Source organism: Amia ocellicauda, chromosome 3 (assembly GCF_036373705.1).
Source record: "Amia ocellicauda isolate fAmiCal2 chromosome 3, fAmiCal2.hap1, whole genome shotgun sequence".
Classification (NCBI taxonomy): Eukaryota; Metazoa; Chordata; class Actinopteri; order Amiiformes; family Amiidae; genus Amia; species Amia ocellicauda.
In genome coordinates this window covers 47,677,206-47,698,993 of record NC_089852.1, presented here as the reverse complement: position 1 = coordinate 47,698,993, position 21,788 = coordinate 47,677,206, and the positions used below count along the sequence as shown (strand labels likewise).

The 21,788-nt window shown below is 36.5% G+C and overlaps 1 protein-coding gene across 3 annotated transcripts in view; it reads left to right on the top strand.

The window, feature by feature from the left end:
- Nucleotides 1–16,447, top strand: part of dclk1a (doublecortin-like kinase 1a) — a 98,576-nt gene extending 82,129 nt beyond the window's left edge. For 2 of the 3 annotated variants that reach the window (XM_066699762.1, XM_066699764.1), the window contains 11 exons: nucleotides 4,012–4,099; nucleotides 4,460–4,571; nucleotides 5,206–5,263; nucleotides 5,592–5,711; nucleotides 5,906–6,052; nucleotides 8,409–8,542; nucleotides 8,654–8,731; nucleotides 9,226–9,322; nucleotides 9,686–9,766; nucleotides 10,568–10,681; nucleotides 16,214–16,447. In XM_066699762.1, the coding sequence (XP_066555859.1) occupies nucleotides 4,012–4,099; nucleotides 4,460–4,571; nucleotides 5,206–5,263; nucleotides 5,592–5,711; nucleotides 5,906–6,052; nucleotides 8,409–8,542; nucleotides 8,654–8,731; nucleotides 9,226–9,322; nucleotides 9,686–9,766; nucleotides 10,568–10,681; nucleotides 16,214–16,414 (1,230 nt within the window). In that variant the 3' untranslated portion in view covers nucleotides 16,415–16,447. Of the gene's footprint in view, nucleotides 1–4,011; nucleotides 4,100–4,459; nucleotides 4,572–5,205; nucleotides 5,264–5,591; nucleotides 5,712–5,905; nucleotides 6,053–8,408; nucleotides 8,543–8,653; nucleotides 8,732–9,225; nucleotides 9,323–9,685; nucleotides 9,767–10,567; nucleotides 10,682–14,420; nucleotides 14,495–16,213 lie in introns of all 3 variants that reach the window. The other variant, XM_066699763.1, reaches the window with a different exon arrangement.
- Nucleotides 16,448–21,788: the final 5,341 nt, after the last annotated feature.

Below are 21,788 nucleotides of genomic sequence, written 5' to 3'. Positions count from 1 at the left end.
AAAAAAAAAAAAAAACTTGCGTTAGAAGCCACACTTCCATTGTACATGATCAGGAGCAGAAATGCAGTGAGATGTTGGAACTAAATTCATAGACTAAAGTAAGTGCTCCAGTGCTCCAGACACTACACTTTGGAAAACAAAAATATATCTATTGTTTAAAAATAAATGATATCTCTCAAATAACAGCTCATGAAGCCGTTCCGTCATCTACAGTTAATCTTCTCAGATGGGACAGATTTACTTTCCATCTCTCCGTTGATTCAATAAAAAGTCTGTTCAATCTTATTTTGAACCTATAATTATATATAGTTGATAAAGTAACTCCAACTGTCGCTCAGGGTAGTAAGTTAGGGGGAAATGTGTTTGCAGAAGGGAGTTTTTTTGTTTTCAATTGCATCACTGCACTTCAAGTGTGGTTATACAATTGTTTTGTGTACTAGGTTACTGCCTCCAAAGAGCATATACGGTTTATATATAGCTGCAGAGGGTTACTAGTATAGCTGAAGAAAACTGATTCATTATGTTTCTCAACTATGCAGTATTTCTGGATCAAAAACCAGGGGCAATTTGTTTTTATATGAATTCCTACACGATTAGTTTAACACAACAGGGTCATAAAATACATACCATGTACAGAGAGGTTATTGATCTAGACAGTGAAAGTAATGTTTTGCTACACTGCTTTGTGTTGCATATAGAACAGTTAAGTCATAATATATATACATTTCTAGGATATATGAAGTTTATCTGCTGTGTAAAACAGGTGGTAAAACATTAGATTCTGATTAATGCTTGACGACGAGACCTGAGGATCCCTTATCTACAGTAACCACTAGTCATTCCCTTTTTGCCAGGACTGCCTGAATTCTCTAAGCACTTTAACATGGAATATAAATGGGAGATTCTGGCTACTGCCTCCTCAAAATGGCCCATGATGCTGTGCAAGTGACATGTTAAAACAAGGGAGACACATTCATAATTATGTAAATACCATTGACATTGTATTTTTTCTGATATACAATTTGTAACTTTATTGTTGTGGTGTTGTCAACCATGTCCAATTTCTGTTTTCCTTTTAATTTCAGTTTCACCCAAGTTAATTTGTGTTTTTCCATCGTGTTGTTCACATTTCATATTAAGCCATTTTACTTTATTTATTGTACTTTTATAAAACTGTTTAGTTATTCCTTTTTGACAGAGGAATGGTGTAATAAAGACAAATAGTCTCATTCTGACTTTGATCAGGTTACAGCAGTTTTTGTGTGTGTGTATTTGAAACGAGGCACAAAGGGAGCAGAAACAAACCGAATCAGTGTGCAGATTGGTAGCATAATGCATTTGGCCTTTGAAGAGATTTCTCCTTTGTAGTTACTTTTATAAGGCTGTGGAGGAACCTTACTCTGCTGTGTGTCCCTGTTTGGTGTCCTTTTGGTCTGTTGTTATAGTTACCTTTGACTTCCTTAAGGATTTTCCCTTGGCCCTCTTAGAGCATCCTTTATTCTAAGTGTAGTCTCAATCCCACTGAGTTCATTCATTCATTACTCCCCTTCCTAACCCCTGTGGTTATTTGGAAAACACATCCACCATTTGAAGATGATTGTTTATCTCAACCTGAATTACATATTGCTCAACCATGTGCTAGGATCTATCAAATGGTCAAACTGATTCTGACCATAACATCCAACTGTGCTACATAAAAGCCTTTTATTTTTTTATTTTTTTATTTTTCTCCTTCATGACTGGATTTATTTCCCACATTTATTTTTAAAAACTACAGTCCAAGGTGACATTTATGCACGACAAGGATACTCAGGCTGTCTCCAGAGGTGCTGACTCAAAGCCTTAAAGCTGCATTTCATTCTGGTACATATATTTGACAAAAAGCATTATATAATCCGAGAAGAACAGGAGCAGTGCACTGGATTTATAGAAGTGCATTTGTATTAATCGATGATTTAATGTAATCTTTTCGTTGTTCTACCTATTGCTTCACAAATCAACAATTTGTGGAGGAATTAAGATGTATTTCCCCTTCATTATGTACACTATGATACAATACAGCCTCTCACAACTACATAGCATGTCTTTAATCAGTTGTAGTTATAGTGCGACAAAAACATTTACTGATATTAATAGGAATAGGAATTGATAACAGGGCAGGACATTGTCTGATCCTCACATTTTACATTACTTTAGAGTGAAACAAAGCAAAGGATACAAGACAGAATGAATGTCTCTCTTTTAAAGGCCATGACTGTTAACACAACTAACACTCCACACCACTGCACAATGTTTTAACAGTGTTGTAACATTGAGCAATCAGGAAAAAGTGCTTATTTCGAAGGCAGGTTCGGTGGCAGAAATCCTAGCAAACCTGACAGAGCCAACTCTCTCCTGTGGAGGTATTTATAGCATCACCAGTTGAAATTGTTCCCATGGAAACATAATATATATATATATATATTTTTTTTTTATTAAACTTCACCCTATCACATCTAAATGCTCTGAGTGAGATTCAGAACATAAGTTATATAGTACACCGCAAACATTTCTGTGGTAAAATGTAGCTTTTAATTGTGAAAAGTTACTTTGCGTCCCTGAGAGAAAGGAAAACAAATCACCTTTATGTTAAGAATACAAAGGCTGAACAGACACTGTACCCAGTCCAAGATTTATACACCCAATTTTATATTCTTTCAAATGTATTTAATGCCAGTTACAAGAATGTTTTACCATCTTATGGGATCTCAGTGCAGGTAATTATTTGTTTTGGTTTTATTTATGTATGTATGTATGTATTTCTTGCTTAATCAGTTAGCTGCTTTGTTATTTATTGCAATTATTTTTGCAGAAGACTGCTTTCAAAATCAAGAGGTAATACCAGTTTAGAAGTTAGCGTTTATGTCCACAGAGAACAGAATAATAGCAAGGTCCCTTCCATTTAACTAATTTAAAATGCAAATCTGTCACTGTCTCTTAGTACACTGTACTACCTGTTTCATGGCCATCTTGATGAAAGAGGCTGAAAGCAAGTACATACTAACTTTTTATCTGCTGCTAGGCAACTCATTATAATTGCATGGAGGAGTTTTAACTGCTCTAAAAGAAATCCATGTGTATTAGAATACAAAAATATATATAAGCAGAATTTCAAATTGAAAACTGTTACATCAGAGAAGATATTCAGTGGCATTAAATTTAATTTGTCAAGAGATTTTAAAGACATTGTATTAGTCCTTCTCAGTGTTCTGCCAACTAATTCATCCATCCAGGTACCATGTACATCTGAACCAGAACAATATTTCTGTTTAAGTTACTAAAGTATGATATGCATCCTTTTGATTTTGATGTGATTGTTGCTTATACTATTGCATAGATGAAAAGGATGTTATAATATAAGTATGATCCTTTCTTAGCAAGTCTCCACCCAGTCCAACATCTGGATTGTACAAAATAGTTCTGCTTTCTATAGTTTGAAACTGCTGTGTCATTGAATCCAAACCAAAACGCACACAAAAATGAACTCAAGAACAGTGCTTCACTCCTGAAAAGCTTTAGAACAAACAAAGAGGGTGTTGAATGCGGTTCCAAACTGAGCACAGTATGCTGTCGGCAATACAGTTTTCAATCAGGAAGCCAATTTGAATGAGAAAACACAAGATATAACATTTATGAATAAACATAAAGAAATCCCTCTTGTTCGACCCTTGACATTGTTTCAAACACTTAATTCTGGCTTTGCATCGCCCCAGGTTTTCCTAATACCATGCAATTATCTTTGCGATCGCAGCCAGCTCAGAGCTGTTGGACCTGCCCAAGTATGCTTCTGCAGAAATTGCAGCAGGGGCACTTCTTTGGGGTTACTGTTAAGGTTGCATATTACATTTTTAAGTTTCAAAGCTTAAAATGTTTGAACGTTGCAGTGAAAGGAAAAAGAGCTCTTTACATTACTAACTAATGACGTGTCCTTGTTTTCTTTCTCGCTCTTTCCTTGGGGTTGCTGGCCCTCAGGGATCTCAGCACAGTGGCTCCTCCCTCTCTCTAGCGTCCACAAAGGTCTGTAGCTCAATGGATGAAAATGACGGCCCGGGGAGTGAAGGTGAGATGAGTCATTTCACTCAGTTATTCTTAAGCAGTAGCATATCATAGTCAGCATCCAGAACCTTTGTATAGTTTGCAGGGTAATATTGATTGGTGTGGGATAGGGGGTGGTGTGTTGGAGGCGGGGGGGGTCCTGGCTTACATAATGCACTACTAAACTGTATGTCTATTTCCTTTGCATTAGAATATCTCAGAACTATACTGTTCTGCTTGTACAATACAGTGGGATGATGCGTATTTGTTATCGTATAGTTTTTTATATTTAATGCTCAGATTTCTTGGGTTGAACTCCATTTTAAAAAAATAAAAAAAGTCATTGTGAATGTTGTTAACAGTTGGCTTGCTATTTGTCTTGCAGCAGAAATGATGGATGAATATCCCCAAGTTCCAGCTTCCATTGCAGAACGGTACAAAGTAGGAAGGACCATAGGAGATGGCAATTTTGCTGTAGTCAGAGAATGTGTAGAGAGGTATGTCTAACAGGGAGCAGATGGTGTTTTCACAGCTATAGTTAATTTACCTGGTTTTAATCGGTACAATTGAATGGGAAAAACATATTTTTAATGATATCCCTAGACCAGTGGGTCCTTGAAGGCCAAGTGGTTTCTGGTTTTCATTCCACCTCAGGTTTGTATTACTACCTTGAGGTCATTATTAGCATAAGAATCAATTTTTTCCAGTTCTTAATTGATTGTTAACTGAAAGATACTTATAAAGCCTGCAGCCATTGAAGACCACAATTACCTACCCCTAACCTACACTAATACATTTGAGATATACTTGTATTATTTTAATATATATAAGTATTAACATTAGCATCTTCAGTCTTTTGTTCCATTCAATTTCCAACAAGGTCCTTGATTTCATATCGCCACCTTGTACAAGCTCTCCTTTCTCTCATTTTGTGTCTTTGCTTTCAGTCCTGTAATCCTGTGACCCAAATATTAATCATTCTTCAAGTCCATATTCAAATATACGTTGCCAGTACGTTGACTGTCCTTTCATAGGCCAAAAGCCTACCTCGCCTTGACATAATCTAATTATATGTATTTAAACAACTGCGGTCCATTTTCAGACAATTTCAATGCTTTTTCCTCTTGACAGGTCAACTGGGAGAGAGTATGCTTTGAAAATTATTAACAAGAGCAAATGCAGAGGAAAAGTAAGTGATTTAAGAAGAGATTAAGTTAGTCGTACACAGATGGTAGTGTAAATCATAATGCTTAATTTTATAATTTTATTAAACAACTTCAACATGAAAATAAGAAATAAACACAACACAACTATATAAAATACAAAGACACAAAATAAATTAATAAAACCAAATCTAAAGGAGACAATGTTCACGTCACTTCAATGTCACTTAAATAGTACTCTGAAGAATATAAAGGTTTATAATCCCATTAAGTAATTTCAAATGTTACATCAGACCATCCTTTGTACTCTTATGATTAACTGTAACATTTTTTTGTTTTTGTTTTTGTTTGCAGGAACATATGATTCAAAATGAGGTCTCCATTCTGAGAAGGGTCAAGCATCCCAACATAGTCCTATTGATTGAGGAGATGGACACCTACACTGAACTTTACCTTGTTATGGAGCTTGTGAAGGTGGGTTTCTCTGGCTGCTGCTTTTCCACTGATGAAACATCAGAAAACAACTTGTCAGATATACCCTTTTCTGCAGATTTTTGTTCTCATACTGAATAAAACCAAACCTATCGTATAACATATGAGATGTAGTGCTTGAAAAAAATTATCTCTGATTGTATTGAATTTGTCTGTATTTTTCCGTGTGTCAACAGGGAGGAGATCTTTTTGATGCCATTACCTCGACTAACAAATACACAGAGCGTGATGCCAGTGGCATGTTGTACAATCTGGCCAGTGCCATCAAATACCTGCACAGCCTCAACATCGTCCACAGGGACATCAAACCTGAGAACCTTCTGGTAAGTGTGGAGAATTCTCTCAATAGTCAATTTTATGTATTTTTCAAAAGACGATTTCTGTGCAGATCAGAGCCAAAGGACAGATCAGGGTAACACTTTAAAGTGTCCCTAATTACTATGTATTTACACTGTAATTACTTGTTACAGTGTAAATACAGTGTAAATAGGCATAATTACAGTGATAGTTACCAAGTAAATACACAGTAATTAGGGACACTAAATGTATAGTGTTACACTAGCACAGTAAAAACAGTTACCATGCACAATTAGTGTAAATAAGCATAATTACACTGGTAGTTACCAAGTAATTACAGTGTAAATACACAGTAATTAGGGACACTTCATGTAAATTGTTACACAAATGAGATTATCTATCTTTTTGCATTCTTCAATAGAGAACTTTGAATAAAACAGGAAAGCAGAAGAAGACTAAGGTTGATTGATGACCAATGCTGTCAAACTGAACTAGACCTATGACTGAATTAGGTTTCTTTTAAAAAAGAAAGATAATTTACACATCAGCCCCCTCAATCATTTCTCAACATTAAAGAATGGTCTAATCCAAAAATAAATCTACCTGCAAACAGCGTTTTATCACCGTATTGTATTGCAGTGCAAGTTTTCAGTCGGACTTAAAGACTAGAATAGAACAGCAGCCTGAAACTCGGGTTTGAGGATAATTAGACTGCAAACCATTAAGTAACGGGGATGATGCAGTAGCTTGTTTGTGTTGTGTAATTCTTCTGCCTTGCCTTTCCAGTTGAATTAAATCTGACTCTGATGTGCATTTCCATTGGCACACGGATGGAGATTATTATAAAAAGTACCATTGCAGCACATTGCATGAACAGAATATGAGGCAGTCATCTAGTTGTATCTTGATTAGTTTTTGTTTGCATTGAGTAACACTGTGGGGTTGAGGGGAAGACATTGCTTTGGGGGCACTGAATGGGGAAAAATGCTTGTTTGTAACAAGCGATAGCCTAGCTATTAACAAATGGGTCACTGTATTGCCAGTCAACCTACAAGTGATTTGTCTCTTCCATCTTCACAGAGAGCGATCTGCAGAGTTGCATAATGATAGTCTTTTTCAGCTGAGCTGTGCTACTTTTCTGGGCTAATTTAATGTCTAACTCAGCTATTGTGCTGCCAGTTGCCCGGTGAAAATGCTTCAAGTAGCAGACACACTGTGTTTGGTGCTTACTCACTAGCGGTATCAGGGTTTGCAAAGATCATTCGGAAGTGATATCTACAGATTATACTCTAAATTCTGCATTAAGCCACATTGGGAAGATAGAGTTCTGGGTTCACACCAAGGGCAGATGTTCAATATGACTCTAGCTGTGATATCACTCCTACAGAAGTTATGAATGATTCATCATCACGGCTAACAGCTGCTGTTTTCCTGTTATTAACAGAGTATCATCTTCAGCTTTCTAAATCAAGCCTGATACTCATCATACCCTTTCAATATGGTTTGTAATATAATGTAATGTATCATTTATAAATAAAAATAACACCTAGACGTTTTGGCAGTAGTGTGAAAATGTGGGGCACGTTCTGTAACACTAATTCAACATTAATTTGCAAAATGGCTTTACCCTGTTGGGAACATGTTTCCAACCATCTTTGCACATCTTTAGGAGGCTGAAATTCTTCATTTCTCCCTTCTGATTGTCGATATAGGGCCTGGCAGAAATTGTATAATTTCATCCCACAGTTTAATATTATTATTCTTTTTTTTTATCCCATACAAATTAAATCAGATGTTACGCTGTTGTTCCATTAAAGCTGCTTCCAGCAGCTGCGGTGCAAATCATCTCTCCCTCACAGGAGATAATTGCTTGTGGCTATAAACATGTTTGCAAGAAAACATATCAGCTCTGCAATTACCCTCTGGAACCAAGAAATAGGATTTCCGAACAATCTTGCAGATGTTACATAATCAAACCATCTAAGGCCCTACAAATCCATCTCCAGCACCCACTAGCTGATTGCTCAGACACTTCAGTTCTACTGCTTGTCTGCCAATGTGGCTTCAGCCTTCTGCCCCAAATACAGATATTATATATACACCTATAAATACAGTTATTACATAATCACTCAACTCTGTTAAAATAAAACTGACAGTCTTGATTTCAGAGCATGGGCATGCATACATGTGTAAATACAGTACAGAGATGGCTGATTTTGTTCTCTTACAGTGCAATACAGCACATTCACATCATATTAGAAATGTGAAGTTGATGTACAATTTTCTAGTAATACCACTTCTAAATTTCCACATAAAATGAAAAAACACACAAAAAAAAAAAAATTATCACAGTGTTGGTTAAACAAGTTGTCTGTATTCCAGGTTTACGAACACCAAGATGGTAGCAAATCCCTGAAGCTTGGTGACTTTGGCTTGGCCACACTAGTGGATGGCCCCTTGTACACAGTCTGTGGGACTCCAACTTATGTAGCACCAGAGATCATTGCTGAGACTGGGTAAGTCAGGACTGCTTCCTCTGCGGGGGCACTTTCACTGACACACAGAGCTAATTCTTGCTGTGGAAGGTTCGTTCTCCCCTCACTCTGACTTGTCTCATTTCCTGTTAGGTATGGGCTGAAGGTGGACATCTGGGCTGCGGGGGTGATCACTTACATCCTGCTCTGTGGATTCCCTCCGTTCCGTGGGTATGTACCCTCGCCAGTTATTGCACAGTACGAGTGAGAAGTAAAAATGTGTCCAAAGTGTCATCCATTCACTTTGGTCTTCCATGTTAATGCCACTCCATTGAACAGGACAGGAGTTTGCCATTTGTGGGGGGATTGTTTCTGAATAATTTATAAATATATATTTACATACAAATATTATCTGCAGTGCAAATGCAGTGCAGAAATTCTCAAGTACCAAACAGCTGTCTTTTCTCCTCTGTCAGTCTCCCTCTAGTGGTTGACTGTAGCAGTGTCAGCTTTAATCAGCCAAAGGATTTTGAATTTTGCATCTAAATGCATTGACTTTATAGTATTTTATATTGGAATCCCTTCTAGCATCTTTGGGGGATAATACAATCTTTTCATCACTGAGTGATTTGATTAAATTATGATTAGTAGTAGCACTGCTAGTAGAAATAATACTACCAAAAAATTTAAAATACAAATTATATCATATGTATTTATTGATGCAGGAGCAGTGATGACCAGGAAGCCCTTTTTGACCAGATTCTAATGGGACAGCTAGATTTTCCATTACCTTACTGGGACAATATTTCAGATTCTGCAAAGGTATGTTCAATAGCACAGATCTGGTACAGCTTCCCTCCCCTCTCTTTCTCTCTGTCGCTCTCTTTCTTCCTCTCTACTGTATAGCTTTGCAGTGCTTACTTTGCAGCTTGCACTTCAGTGCATTTTTATTATTGCATGCAGTCAGTATGAAACCTCAGAAATATCTGAAATATCTGTGTGATGAACACACCAGCACAGTGTGACAGAGTGTGTTGATGTTAATCAGGATTCAGGCTATAGCCGAATAGAGCTTTACATACTACGTTCAGACAATGTAGGAGAAGAGCGGTAGAACTGAGGAAACGGGTTGAGTGTAATGTGCCGGCACTGTGACTTAGCTTTCATTTGCCTTTGTCTCTACAGGAGCTCATCACGATGATGCTACAGGTGGAGGTCGATCAGAGATATACTGCCTTACAGGTGCTAGACCACCCCTGGGTCAATGTGAGTATTGAACAATATCCCCACACTTGCAGAGCAAACTCTAATCTATCTGTAAACATAATACGTCACATAAACATTTGTGCTTATAAACTCTTTGCATGAAGAATGATTAAAACAGCTTCTGCCTAATGGCTTTGAAATGTTCAATTGAAACATAATGTCTCTTTCATCCCCCCAAATAAGCAGTTAATAGCTCATATAATTCAGTATATGGGCCAAACAGGCTTTAAACAACATAGCAAAAACATCCAGATTTGTTCTCTTTCTGATGTGTTTGCTTTGTAAAGTGCTATTTTTTGGTGGTCTAGACAAACACAGCACGGGGGGGGGGGGGGTTGTATTAAATATCTGTAGACATACACAGTCTGTAAGCACCAAAGCTGTATCTGCTTTGAAAAAGGTGCACATGATTAGATTCGTATCTGCAAAGGAATCCCTCAGGGAAAGCAGATGCTCCAGAAAATGGTGTCTGAATAAACACAGATGATATTGAGTGTCCTAGCCAAATATCCAAAGATGTACATAATTATGTGTTTGATTATACACTGAATTTAAAGTGAAAGCAAAATAACACACTCCGTTACACTTCCTGTAGTTAAGGGTGTATTTGCATATTGTATTGTTTCCTTGCTCAGGTTCTATCTATAGCCATGCTTAGTTTACTGTAATATAATTTCTGCCATGAGCGCAACAACATGATAGTGAGACAAATAATGTTTATACGTCTGTAAGCACCACCTCCTAGTCTTACATCTTTCATGACAAAACTAAATCGATCATCTGCGCTGTGTGTCTTGGCAGGATGATGGGATGCCAGAGAATGAACATCAACTCTCTGTAGCTGGGAAGATCAAGAAACACTTCAATACAGGTCCCAAGCCCAATAGCACAACGGCAGGAGTGTCTGTTATAACAGTAAGCATTGCAACATTTGTATATCCAAGTTTAATTCTACTCCATACTTTTTCTCTGCATCAATTGACTAAGAAATACAAACTATGTAGTTTAGTTCCTTTTGTTCTTACTGGTCACATATACACATATCTTACTTTACATAGCTTTTCTTAAAATATTAGGTAAGTCTCCTATTTATGACTAAATGGGTATGGTTGATAGTTGTACATTTTGACATATTACTCAATTTTTACCTGAACACAGACGAAACAGTCTGACAGTAACTCTAATCATAAGACCATTTTCCAACAAAATGTACTTTTAATCGCTTTTAGCAACTGAGCAAAATCTATAATTTTGTTTTAGATTTAATCATCTCACTTAATTAAATGCACTCAATCGGTAAGTATTCATAAGACCATATGGCGATGCTGTTTTCTGTTTAGTTTTATTTTTCTTTAATATATTTTTTTTCTACTCTTCCAAAAAATATAGAAACTGTATTACTTCAAATCCTGCGGTAGATATTTGTCAAATAAATGCTTTTCAAAAATAGTGTTAAAGAAGACAATAAAATATAAAACAAATGTCTCGCACCCACAAAAGAAAAATACAACAACTTATGCCCTTGCAGCTGTTTTACTGAAGTACCATATTAACAACTGATCACACCGTATTTTTAACGTCCATTCAACTTACAACACCGCCTCAACCTCATTAATTAGCTGAGACGATCAGCTCTGTATTCCATTGACGAACATTACAAGTTACTGCGCTCTCTCATGATGATTTTGCCACTCTTCAATCGACATCATTTATCAATTGAACCATCCTCTTTTTATTACAAGTACTGCCTCTCTCAGCGCGCTGGCTTTGGTTTTGTTTCTTTTCTGCTGTTTTTTAAAGGACTGTCAGCACTGTTGTCTGGGATCCATCGCCAAACAAAACCACACAGCTGATCACCTTATTAAATATACAGAAAAAGTAAATAACAATTCAATACATATTCATTACTTAAGGTGCACTGTTCTTGTTATTGTGTTTGTTTTCAAGCAAAGTAGGATGCTTCCTTTTTGATTGATTCAAGACTGAGACTAGAACGGTAACGGAAAATATAGATACATGTATTATATACAATTATTGTTGTTAACTTATTTAGCAGGTGCTTTTATCCAAGGTGACTTATAGGGTTTACGAAACAGTAATATACAATGTTCTACATATGTATTTATTTATATATATTATGTAATAGCTGTTGTAGATTGACAAAATCATTGTCACAATAAAATGTAATGAATCTATTATATTGAGACATGCACCTGTATAGTATTTGTTAATAAGTTTAAATGTAGTTTAAAATTGAACTGATTAATCCAAAACTGTATTGATAATAATTGGAAACTTCCTCTCAATGTACTACTTGCACATTGTCTCAGCTTGTCTCAGCTAAGTTGCTCACTTAATTATACTTCTTTCCAAATTAATGACACCTGATTTTATACAAAGCCGCAAATTGTGAAGCATTTGCATATCCTTACTAACAAAACATACATTTTGTTTTCTTTCTGTAACACCCTATAAGTTGCTTTATAACATGTATAATTCAGTCAACTATGAGCATATTTGGACATGAAAGCTGATGAAAATACAAAACACAACACAAATGTTTACAATCAAACTGACATATCAATACTATAAGCTTGTTATAAAACTCAAAGCAGAACTTTTGTAATTTTTACATGTTTGAGTTCTTGAAGTGAGAGAGTTCTCTAGATTAAAAGCAGCTTTCTATACTATTCTGTGTCTCAAGCCTAATGGAATAATTGTACAGTTCTGTGCTGTGGCTCTTGAATGGAAGAGACAGATAAAACGCATCTTTAAGAAGAAAGGTATAGGTGGAAAAGCTGAGCCTTACTACAGTACACACTGTAAACAATCACAATACATTGGTAATATATATATATATATATAATATATATATATATATATATATATATATATATATCTCCTTGAACTCAGTCGAATAACAAAAACCATGATACATTAATGCACTCATGAGTATTGTTTCTCTATTAAAAAAGGCAGTAAGGGAGATGCACACTTGATTTTATTTTAATTGTAATGCAGAAACACAAAAACAAATGTGGGGTTCCTCATAGAACCCCTTTCTGTCTCATGTTACTCACTGAAAATATCACCTACACACCATTAAAGTGGTGTTTTGGGAATTATGTGTGTTTGTAAATAAAATTGCCAGGACAGCTGATTGCATTGTTTGTCCTTGTTAAAAATTGATCGTGCAATATTTTTGAGCTAGGGTATGAAACATGTTTATGTAGTTTCATATTGTTCAGCAGGAACAATATTTAAACCATGCTCATTTAGACTTCAGTTCATGTTATGCAATTATACATGTAAATTGTGATATTTATATCTGATAACGTAGTCCTATTTGTCTGATTGCCTTAGCAACAAAATGGGATAATCAAACAGGTTTTTTTATTATTATTTAGTTTCTTAACAGCCGTTAATATCTCCCACCGAAATTTGGATCTATTGTGTAAAACAAACTGACCTTGTGTTTATTACTGCATCATGGTCAACAAATTAGCACTCAGCATTAACCTACTAACTAATTACACAACTAACCTCTCAGTTGTTTTGGTTGCTAATACTGCAATTTTGTTTTTAAATGCACCATATGTTTGGAAAACAGAACGCATTAAAAGCAAACTGTTTCGGATCTCCTGGGAATTTGTTTTCAGTGGATATCTCTGTAATTAAATACAACCCAGATTAAACCGTTATACTGTGGTTAGGGAAAACAGAAGTGTATTCTTAAAAGTTGTTGTTTTCTCTTTGCCAAGCTTCAATGCATCAAAGCGCAAGATGCTTTAGATATTACTGTTCGTCATGTATACATTTGCATTTTGATATTAACTTATATTACAGTTATAATATATTATTATTTGATTCCTCACACATAATACATTTATTCTCTACAAATCAAGCAACAGAATTAGAAAATGTTCTGGGATTCCACAATCCCAGCATCCTTTTGTCATTGGTGACAGAGTGACATACACAAACATCTCCTTTATGTATATATATATATATTTTTTGTTTGAAACAGTGAGCTAAAAACTGAGTTCTCAAATACTATACAATGCTGTACTTCTTTATGTGTAAACACTAATGCAGTTGGCTGGAGGTGTGCTAGGCCGTATATTTCTCTGCTGGTATCTGCTTTCTTTGATGAAGTCTTAATGCTTGTATTGATTACCTGTGTGGGTTGTCTGAAAACACTCTAAGAACTCGGTTAATCTTTATATTGAGTGAAAACTTAACAAAAATGAATGAAAAAATAAATAAATAGTGCTCTACAGATTTGAAGCTGCACAACGGAGATCTGAGCTTGATGCCATGTTCTATATAAAGCACAGTTCATTTAGAAAGGTCTTCTGTCAATTCAAACTATTGTGTGGGGCATCCGAATATCAACAGCAGGACCCTTGTGGTGTGGTGATGCTTTTTAAATTGATTTGAACATTTCTGATTTCTGTTTTGTTTAGTTTTTACCTTTTATTTTCATTGTGTTATATTCTTTAGCACCAAGCAGCTTATTCCGTTTCAATACTGTACCAGCTTCAAGGGCAGACAGTAACAGATTGTTTAGGTGTCTTAATGGAGTCAATACTAAAAAAAATAAAAATAAAAAAAAAATGGTGATCCACTGAGTTGCTCATTTCTCTCTGCTCAGCTGGACCACGGGTTTACCATCAAGAGATCAGGGTCTTTGGACTACTACCAACAACCAGGAATGTATTGGATAAGGTATGAGATGGTGCAGTGCCAACACTCAGTGTTTCCATGGCAACGTGCTGGCAGTCTCCATTAACCAGTCTCCTTCAGTGGACAAAACATGCTTTTGATTTGTTACCCAGTCCATACACTGCTAGCAATTTCAGCTTCATTGAGATTGGAATGAGGCGCCCCTTCATTCTCCTCCTTCACCCATCCATCACAACTACATTCGCCAGCTTCCTCCCATCTCACTCGCTCAGTATCCATGTGTTATTTGATTTTGATTGTTAATGCCTTCCTTTTATATACAAAAGGACCTTGTTTGTAATGTATACTACTCAGTATATGTTACGTGGACTTAAAGATAATATCTGGGGATTATTTTTTCTTCCTTTATGACTAATACAATATACTGTCCCTTTAAAACCACAAGGATTGTTTTTCCTTTAAAGGGAAGTATTTCAAACAAGCCAAGTAAGGTTGCACAGCTGATCCTCTGTGAACTGGTAACCCTGTTGTTAATGTTTTTTTTGACTGCCCCTGTCACTGTTTTCCCTTCAGAAGGTTTGCTTTGCCACAACTGCATTTTATTATTTGTGTGTGGGGTGGTGGGTCTCTGAGTAATGTGTCTATGAGTAGACCCCTTAGTAGCTGTCCCATCTGTCCAAATGCATGGTCCAAAACTCGACGTTTGCTAGCTCAGACCGTCTCACCCATTGGACACCGTTCCTGTATTTGCAGCCTCACGATTCACAACAGTCGAATCGCACACAGCTCCTCCCTGATGCGGCCTGTCTGTTTCAGATTGCATAGCTGTAGTTTGCTGTGATGCTTTGAAATGATGCACCGTTTTTGTTTTGTTTTTTAACCCATGAATATTCCCATGAAGAGCAAGTAGTGGGGCCCTTAGGAATGTAGTTTTGTACTTTGCTTCTTGCTATAGCTGTTTAGGTAACATAAGCAGTCATCTTTTACTCTCCCCTACAATACATTGTAACATCTTTATAGTGTGTCTGTGGATGTGTGGGTCAGTATGAGTGCGAGTGAGAGAGTGTCTTCAACTTTTATTCCTAAAAATAATTGTGGAACTGGGGGGGGGGGGGGTAGGGGGTTTATTTATTTTACTTAAACAGCTGTAATAAGAGCAGAATCCGAAACTACTCCTTAGAACCAAATTTCCTTATGAAAAAGCTTATACATTATTCTTTCATGTACCTAACTGGGCCTTTTTACATTATTTTATCAGACACATATGAACATCTTGTCTGAATTGTGACATTAATAACGTTATTTTAGTCTATTTTGAAACTACAGACCTATATTAATGTTAGATCATGGTCAGATATCGTATATAATAATTTATTAGATATTCTTACAGTTGATGGTGACAACAATAATACTTGTAGTATTTACTAGACTGTTTCAGCAATGGTTAAAGAATACCCTGCTTTTTAGTTTTAAGATATGATTTATAAGCTCTAATAAGGAAATATGGTGTCACTACTAAAAATGACCCCAAATGTACTGTACCTTTGTGAGTAATAAAATACATTTTTTTTTTTTTTTTTTTTATATTGAGACTGAACCCCTAACCCCCCCAATAAAAAGAAAATTTTGGGACAGGGAAAAACAAGAAACAAAGTAGCCACTGTACCTTGTCAAAATGTTCCATCTCTGACCAGGTTGAGCCATTAGACTTGACCCCCATGTCCTGACTGGTGTTTTCCGTTTCTCCCATGCTCTCCTCAGACCACCGCTCTTGATAAGGAGAGGCAGGTTTTCCGACGAAGACGCCACCAGGATGTGAGGCCGATGTATCGGGCACAGCACAGCACCGTCGCCCCCCCATGCACAGCCGGCGCAACGGCAGCAGCGGAGCTCAACTCTGAGTCCGAAGACTACTCCCCCAGCTCCTCGGAGACTGTGCGCTCTCCTAATTCACCTTTCTGACCCTCCCCAGCATTAAAACCCACCTTTTCGGGGGAGGGGGAACCAGGGGGGGGAGGGTAAGGGAGGGGAGGGGAGGGGAGGGATTCAGGCCAAGCTATACTACAGCCGCCACTCATTTAAATTCATCCGTAGCGTCTGAATAATAAATAATAATAAAGCGGACAGGAATTTTGTGTCAGGCTGTTAGTAGTTTAATTTATTTTGTCTTTGGTTTCTAATGGGTTGAGCTTAAGGAGGGTTTTAAAGAATTCCTTCCAGTAAATTTTACACATATAACATGGGCCTTTTATACGAATGAGACCTTTTTTTTTTTTTTTTTTTTTTTTTTTAAACCTTTTCTCTCCCTCCCCTAAGGAGCTGCTTCAGTGAGTGTGGCACTATATTTTGGGATGAATCTACTCCCCTAGCTGCCTAACCCCTTTGAGCACGACATGCTATTTATTTATTTATTTATTTATTTATTTATTGATGTATGTATGTATGTATTTATTTGATTTATTTATTTACTTGATTTTTTTCAATATTATATTTTGGTTTGGAGACACCACGCAGTGTTGCGGAGCCTTATTTTGTTAAATTGGAAAGTGTTCAAGTGTCAGAGCCAGGCTTTCTGAAACATTGCTGTCTTCTGTATTTGCCTGGAAAGGTTAGAGGCAAATCATCCTCCCCCTTAGATAATGGACGTTGTAATAAATAGTAAGCACAACTTGATGGCACATCTGTTAATAAGACTGAGAAACTGACAATGTATGCATTCAGAACGCAAGACGCACCTACCCCACCTTCCACAACACCGGCTTCCAAGGAATCCCGGAAAGGCCTGCTTTGTATCTTATGTAAATAACATAATTTAATTTATTTTAATACTTTAAAATGTATTTATTTGTCTATCTTACCAGCAAGAAAATCTTCCAAACTATCCATCTTCACAAAACAAGAGGAATATACCTTTCTCCACTTGTCCCTGTGTTGTGCTATAGTTGACAAAACATTCAAACCATTTATTGAATCCTCAGCAGATCCTGACACTAAGGCATGATGTCAGGGACTCAGGCTGATCCAGCGATCATGGTTCAAGCAGAATGACCTCATCTCTCATTTCGCCCCCCTGCCATGAAGTTGCATAGATGTTAATTGTGAGATAAACGCGTTACCTTGTGCAGACTTTATTGATGCTTGAATCTTCAAAGTATACTCTGCAATAATAATAATAATAATAATAATTAAAAGGTTCTGGAATGTTATTCTCATCTGTACACTCACTATCCTTCGTCCCTATATCTTGTATGTTTATTTATACTTTTTTTTATATATTTTCCATTTTATTCATTTGTCACAATTGATTAAATCTACGATTTTTTTAAACACACCTTGTTGCTTTAGTTCCCTTTTCTTATTATTTAGCAGAGAGCCAGTTTGTCTCCCTATCATTTTAAAGAAGGGAGTTGACTCAGACATCCTTAAATAAGATCACTGGGTCCTATTGGAGCTCAATTTAGTTGTGGAATTTCATTCCCCAGCTTTGACCAGTTGTATCGCTGGAGGAAAAGTATTTAAATTAACATAGGCCCATTTATTAGCTCAACAGCCTAAAACAGGGGTGTCCAACCCTGGTCCTGGAGAGCCCCTGTCCAGCAGCTTTTAGAGGTCACCCCTGTCCCACCAATTTGTAAACACTGTGAAGTATTTAATTCTGATCAGTGAAGCAGGTGGTAAATTCAGTCCTTTAGAAACTATTGGAGCAATTATCTGAATACCTGCAGCCTCCTGAGAGAAGAATTCCCTTAGTTGACTTGCTTAATTGATTAATAACTCTCATGTGTTCCCAGTATTTAGAAATTGGTGATTTAGGGTGACCTATAAGATGAAGTGGATTGGGGCCCTCCAGGACCAGGGTTGAACACACCAGGCCTAAAACATTGTACTAAACTAGCACAATGGTACACAATCATTTTTGTAAAGTAGAACACTTCAGTCATGTAATATAAAAGCACTGTGCAGGTATCTGACAGGCAGAATTTACTAATTAGTTTTAAAAGGTAGGCAGGGTCACCACAGGTCTACTGACTTATAGTGGAAATGTAGTCAGTAGCAGATCTATTCTTACCAACATGAACCAAAATGGAATCAAAGATACAGTCCAATATCAGTCAGTCAGGAAAATGCAAGTCTTCTGTCAGCTAGAAGCCTATTTGCTGAAGGTGAACAGGTGGTGCCATTTTTGTGCGATTTGTAGGCCACTGAAATAGAGAGATCATGAAGGGGGAGGATCAATTTCAAACTCTGTTACGGGAGGTCTGTGTTCTTAATGGAGATAGAATGAATGTTATGCAAAGTTTTGTGCAAATGTAGCATTTTGTAATTGTAAATGTTCTTCTCTATGACAACTGAAGGTAACGTGCAAAATACAGATCTCGGAATGAGAGAGGATTGTCGTGCAGGTGACAGGAGGGCCTTAGCAACATGTACGTGTTGGAAAGTTTACAATGTGTGTGTATAAACACTGACTACAGTCTGAAAGTTTGCTGCAATAAAATCAATCGGTATGGACCAACAGTCGACCCACTACCTTCCCAAACATAATGCTTGGGTTGGCTAAAATGCAGCTGTTTTAAGCTGATCGCCATGATACTGTGCTCCCCCTCGGATAAAATTGGCACTGCTATCATGGTAGCTGATTCCAATGCTTTGAGTGCTGTTGAATAACATACATTTCATTTTTTATTTAGTGTAATTAAAGGCCCTGGCACTAGAAACACTGATTACAGTATTGGATGGGAAGTATATCTAACACTATGGGAAGTGCCATTTTCAAACCTAATTAGAACTGTTATTACTCTTGGTACAATTTCTTGGAAAAAACAAAGCAAGCACAATGGTTAGGTTTTGGTTACTTAACAGAACAACACATGGATATTGATTAAGGATAGTTTGCCTACATAGTACATGAACACCTAGGCACATGGACATGTAATTCAATTTATTGATTCATTGAACCACAGTTCTTAAAGGTGGAGGCAATTGTAAAGATCAACAATTAAAAACACAAAATACACTCTCTGGAAATGATAAATGTTTCATTTATTTTATTGTTTGTTTTCTCTGTTCTTTTTTAATATGAAGACTAGAGAATTGCTTCAATAATGTGGAATCCAGTTATCTGTTCTAATTGACTCTAGCACAAGTTAACCCTCTGAGCACTGATTCTCTACATTGATTGATTGATTCATTGCTTTATTTGAATGAAGGCCATTCATGCCAAGTGTAACTAGTCTTCTCAAATTGTGCCACATGAAGCAGAGTTTGGATAAGATGTAGGCCATGGGTCTTCAGCAAGTGGGGAGTCGGGGGGGGGGGGGGGATTTAATCTGGATATAATCAGCTTGCTCTCTTAGGAAAACTCAAAAGCCATTCAAGAGAAACCCACACAAGCTTCCTAAACAAAAATAACCCACTGTGCCAATCTTTGCCTTCACATTAACTTCCTTGCAAGAGCCCAGGTGCTTTAGTTGTGGTGCTGAAACCTTGCTCATGCAGTATTAGGTAGTATGTGCATCTTGTATTCTCTTCCAGCTCTTCATCCTAAACCTTAAAATCTGATCCTGCAGTCTAGCCGTCTAGATCACAGTATTGTGCTTGAATTGTTTGTTTTTCCTCCCAGTCCTGTATCTATTCTAGCCTACATTTTTTTTTTTTTTTTTTAAACAACTAGATGCGTAATGTGTACCCAGGAGCCCAACGGGGATTTATATGATTAATATTTTGGGAATGTATTTAAGTTAATTGCTTTTTAAACACTTTCTCATGACTGGAAATTAACTGTGATCTAGATGCTTAAACGGCAGGGGTACTTCAAGAACAAAGTGGCAGCACTCATGCTCTACATTTCATGGCTATATTTACAAAACGTGCTTCTGCATAGGAAGGCTTGCGTGCTAGTGAACATGAACGGGAATTCAAGGTAGCAAAGTGACTGTGGTTCTCAAAGGGTTAACCAAAAAGCACAAAAAAAGGCATGCAGTTATTCTAGTGCTATCTAAACCGCTTTGCTACTTAGACAGCATTTGCTATTTCTAGACACAGGCTTTTAATATTGCGCTTCAGTTAAAAAAGAAAATATATATATAAAAAAAAAAAAAGAAAAAAAATGTAGTTGTCTACAGGATTTCCTTAAACCAAATTCCTAAAAAAGACACTTCAGTCTTACATTTTAAATCAATGTTATAAATTAAATAAGATATTTATCAGTAACAGTGTTTGACTAGGTATACAGTTTTAACAAATTCAAAATGGTATGATATTAAGAAAGAAAAAAGCTTTTGAAACAATTTAGAGGTTGTGTACATTGGTGAAATGGGTGACTTGGACTAATCAGCTCAATGGAAATGAGTGTTGTTTGAAATAAGAACTAAATAGGATTTTTGTTGCTTGACATTTAACTAGTTTATCAATGCAAAATTGTTGTTGGACTATTTGTTGATTGAGTAAAACCCTTTCAAGCAAAGAAAGGTCATTGAAACCTTGATTTTTAAATTTATCAGCATTGTAGAACAAAATAGTCCCATCTGAAAACATAATGTTCTAGAAAAAAAAAAGTTCAGTCATGTAAAATGTCACTGCTTTTCAGTAGCAATCTGATTTTATGTGGTGCATTCAAACGTAAACAAGCCACACATGTGAATAAACAATTTATTGAAAAAGGTGTTTCTTGTTTTTTGTTTCACTTTACTGCATTGTGATTGTGTATGATGTTCCTCTCTGAAATGATGATGGATTTTCTTTTCCCCCCTTTGTGTTGCAAGGTGACTTTCTCAATACTATTGCTGAAAAAGAAACATAAACATGAGACTATAGAACCTGCACAGAATATCCAATTAAAATAGAAAAACTGATGTTTTTTTTTTTTTCAAAACTGCATTGGCTGACAAATACAAATCAGTACCAACCTGCTCCCCTGTAAAACAAAATGCACATCCGTAATGTAGTGACTCAACTTATGCAAGTGCTTGTTATACACAAACATTCAATTAACATCTGGTCACAGTAGTCTGAATTGAGTCATGTGTTTGGTTATTGAAAGTATACACATGGGCACGCCCTTCTCACAGTAATGTGTCAGTGCCCAGTATGTCGCTAGAGCATAGTGGCCTACTGACTACAGGTATTTGGTTAAAGCTAATTTGTTGAAATTAAATCATAAATAGGTGTTCCCCAGCTCCCCATTTAGGTTGTAATTTGTCTGATTCTGGCTTTGTTGTACTGTAAATAAAAGCAGCATTATGTGTTATTTTATTGTCTTAAGAGGTTTAAATAAAGCACAAGGACTGATTGTCTGTGAGACATTTTTGTAATTTGCATGTGAACAAAACATAAA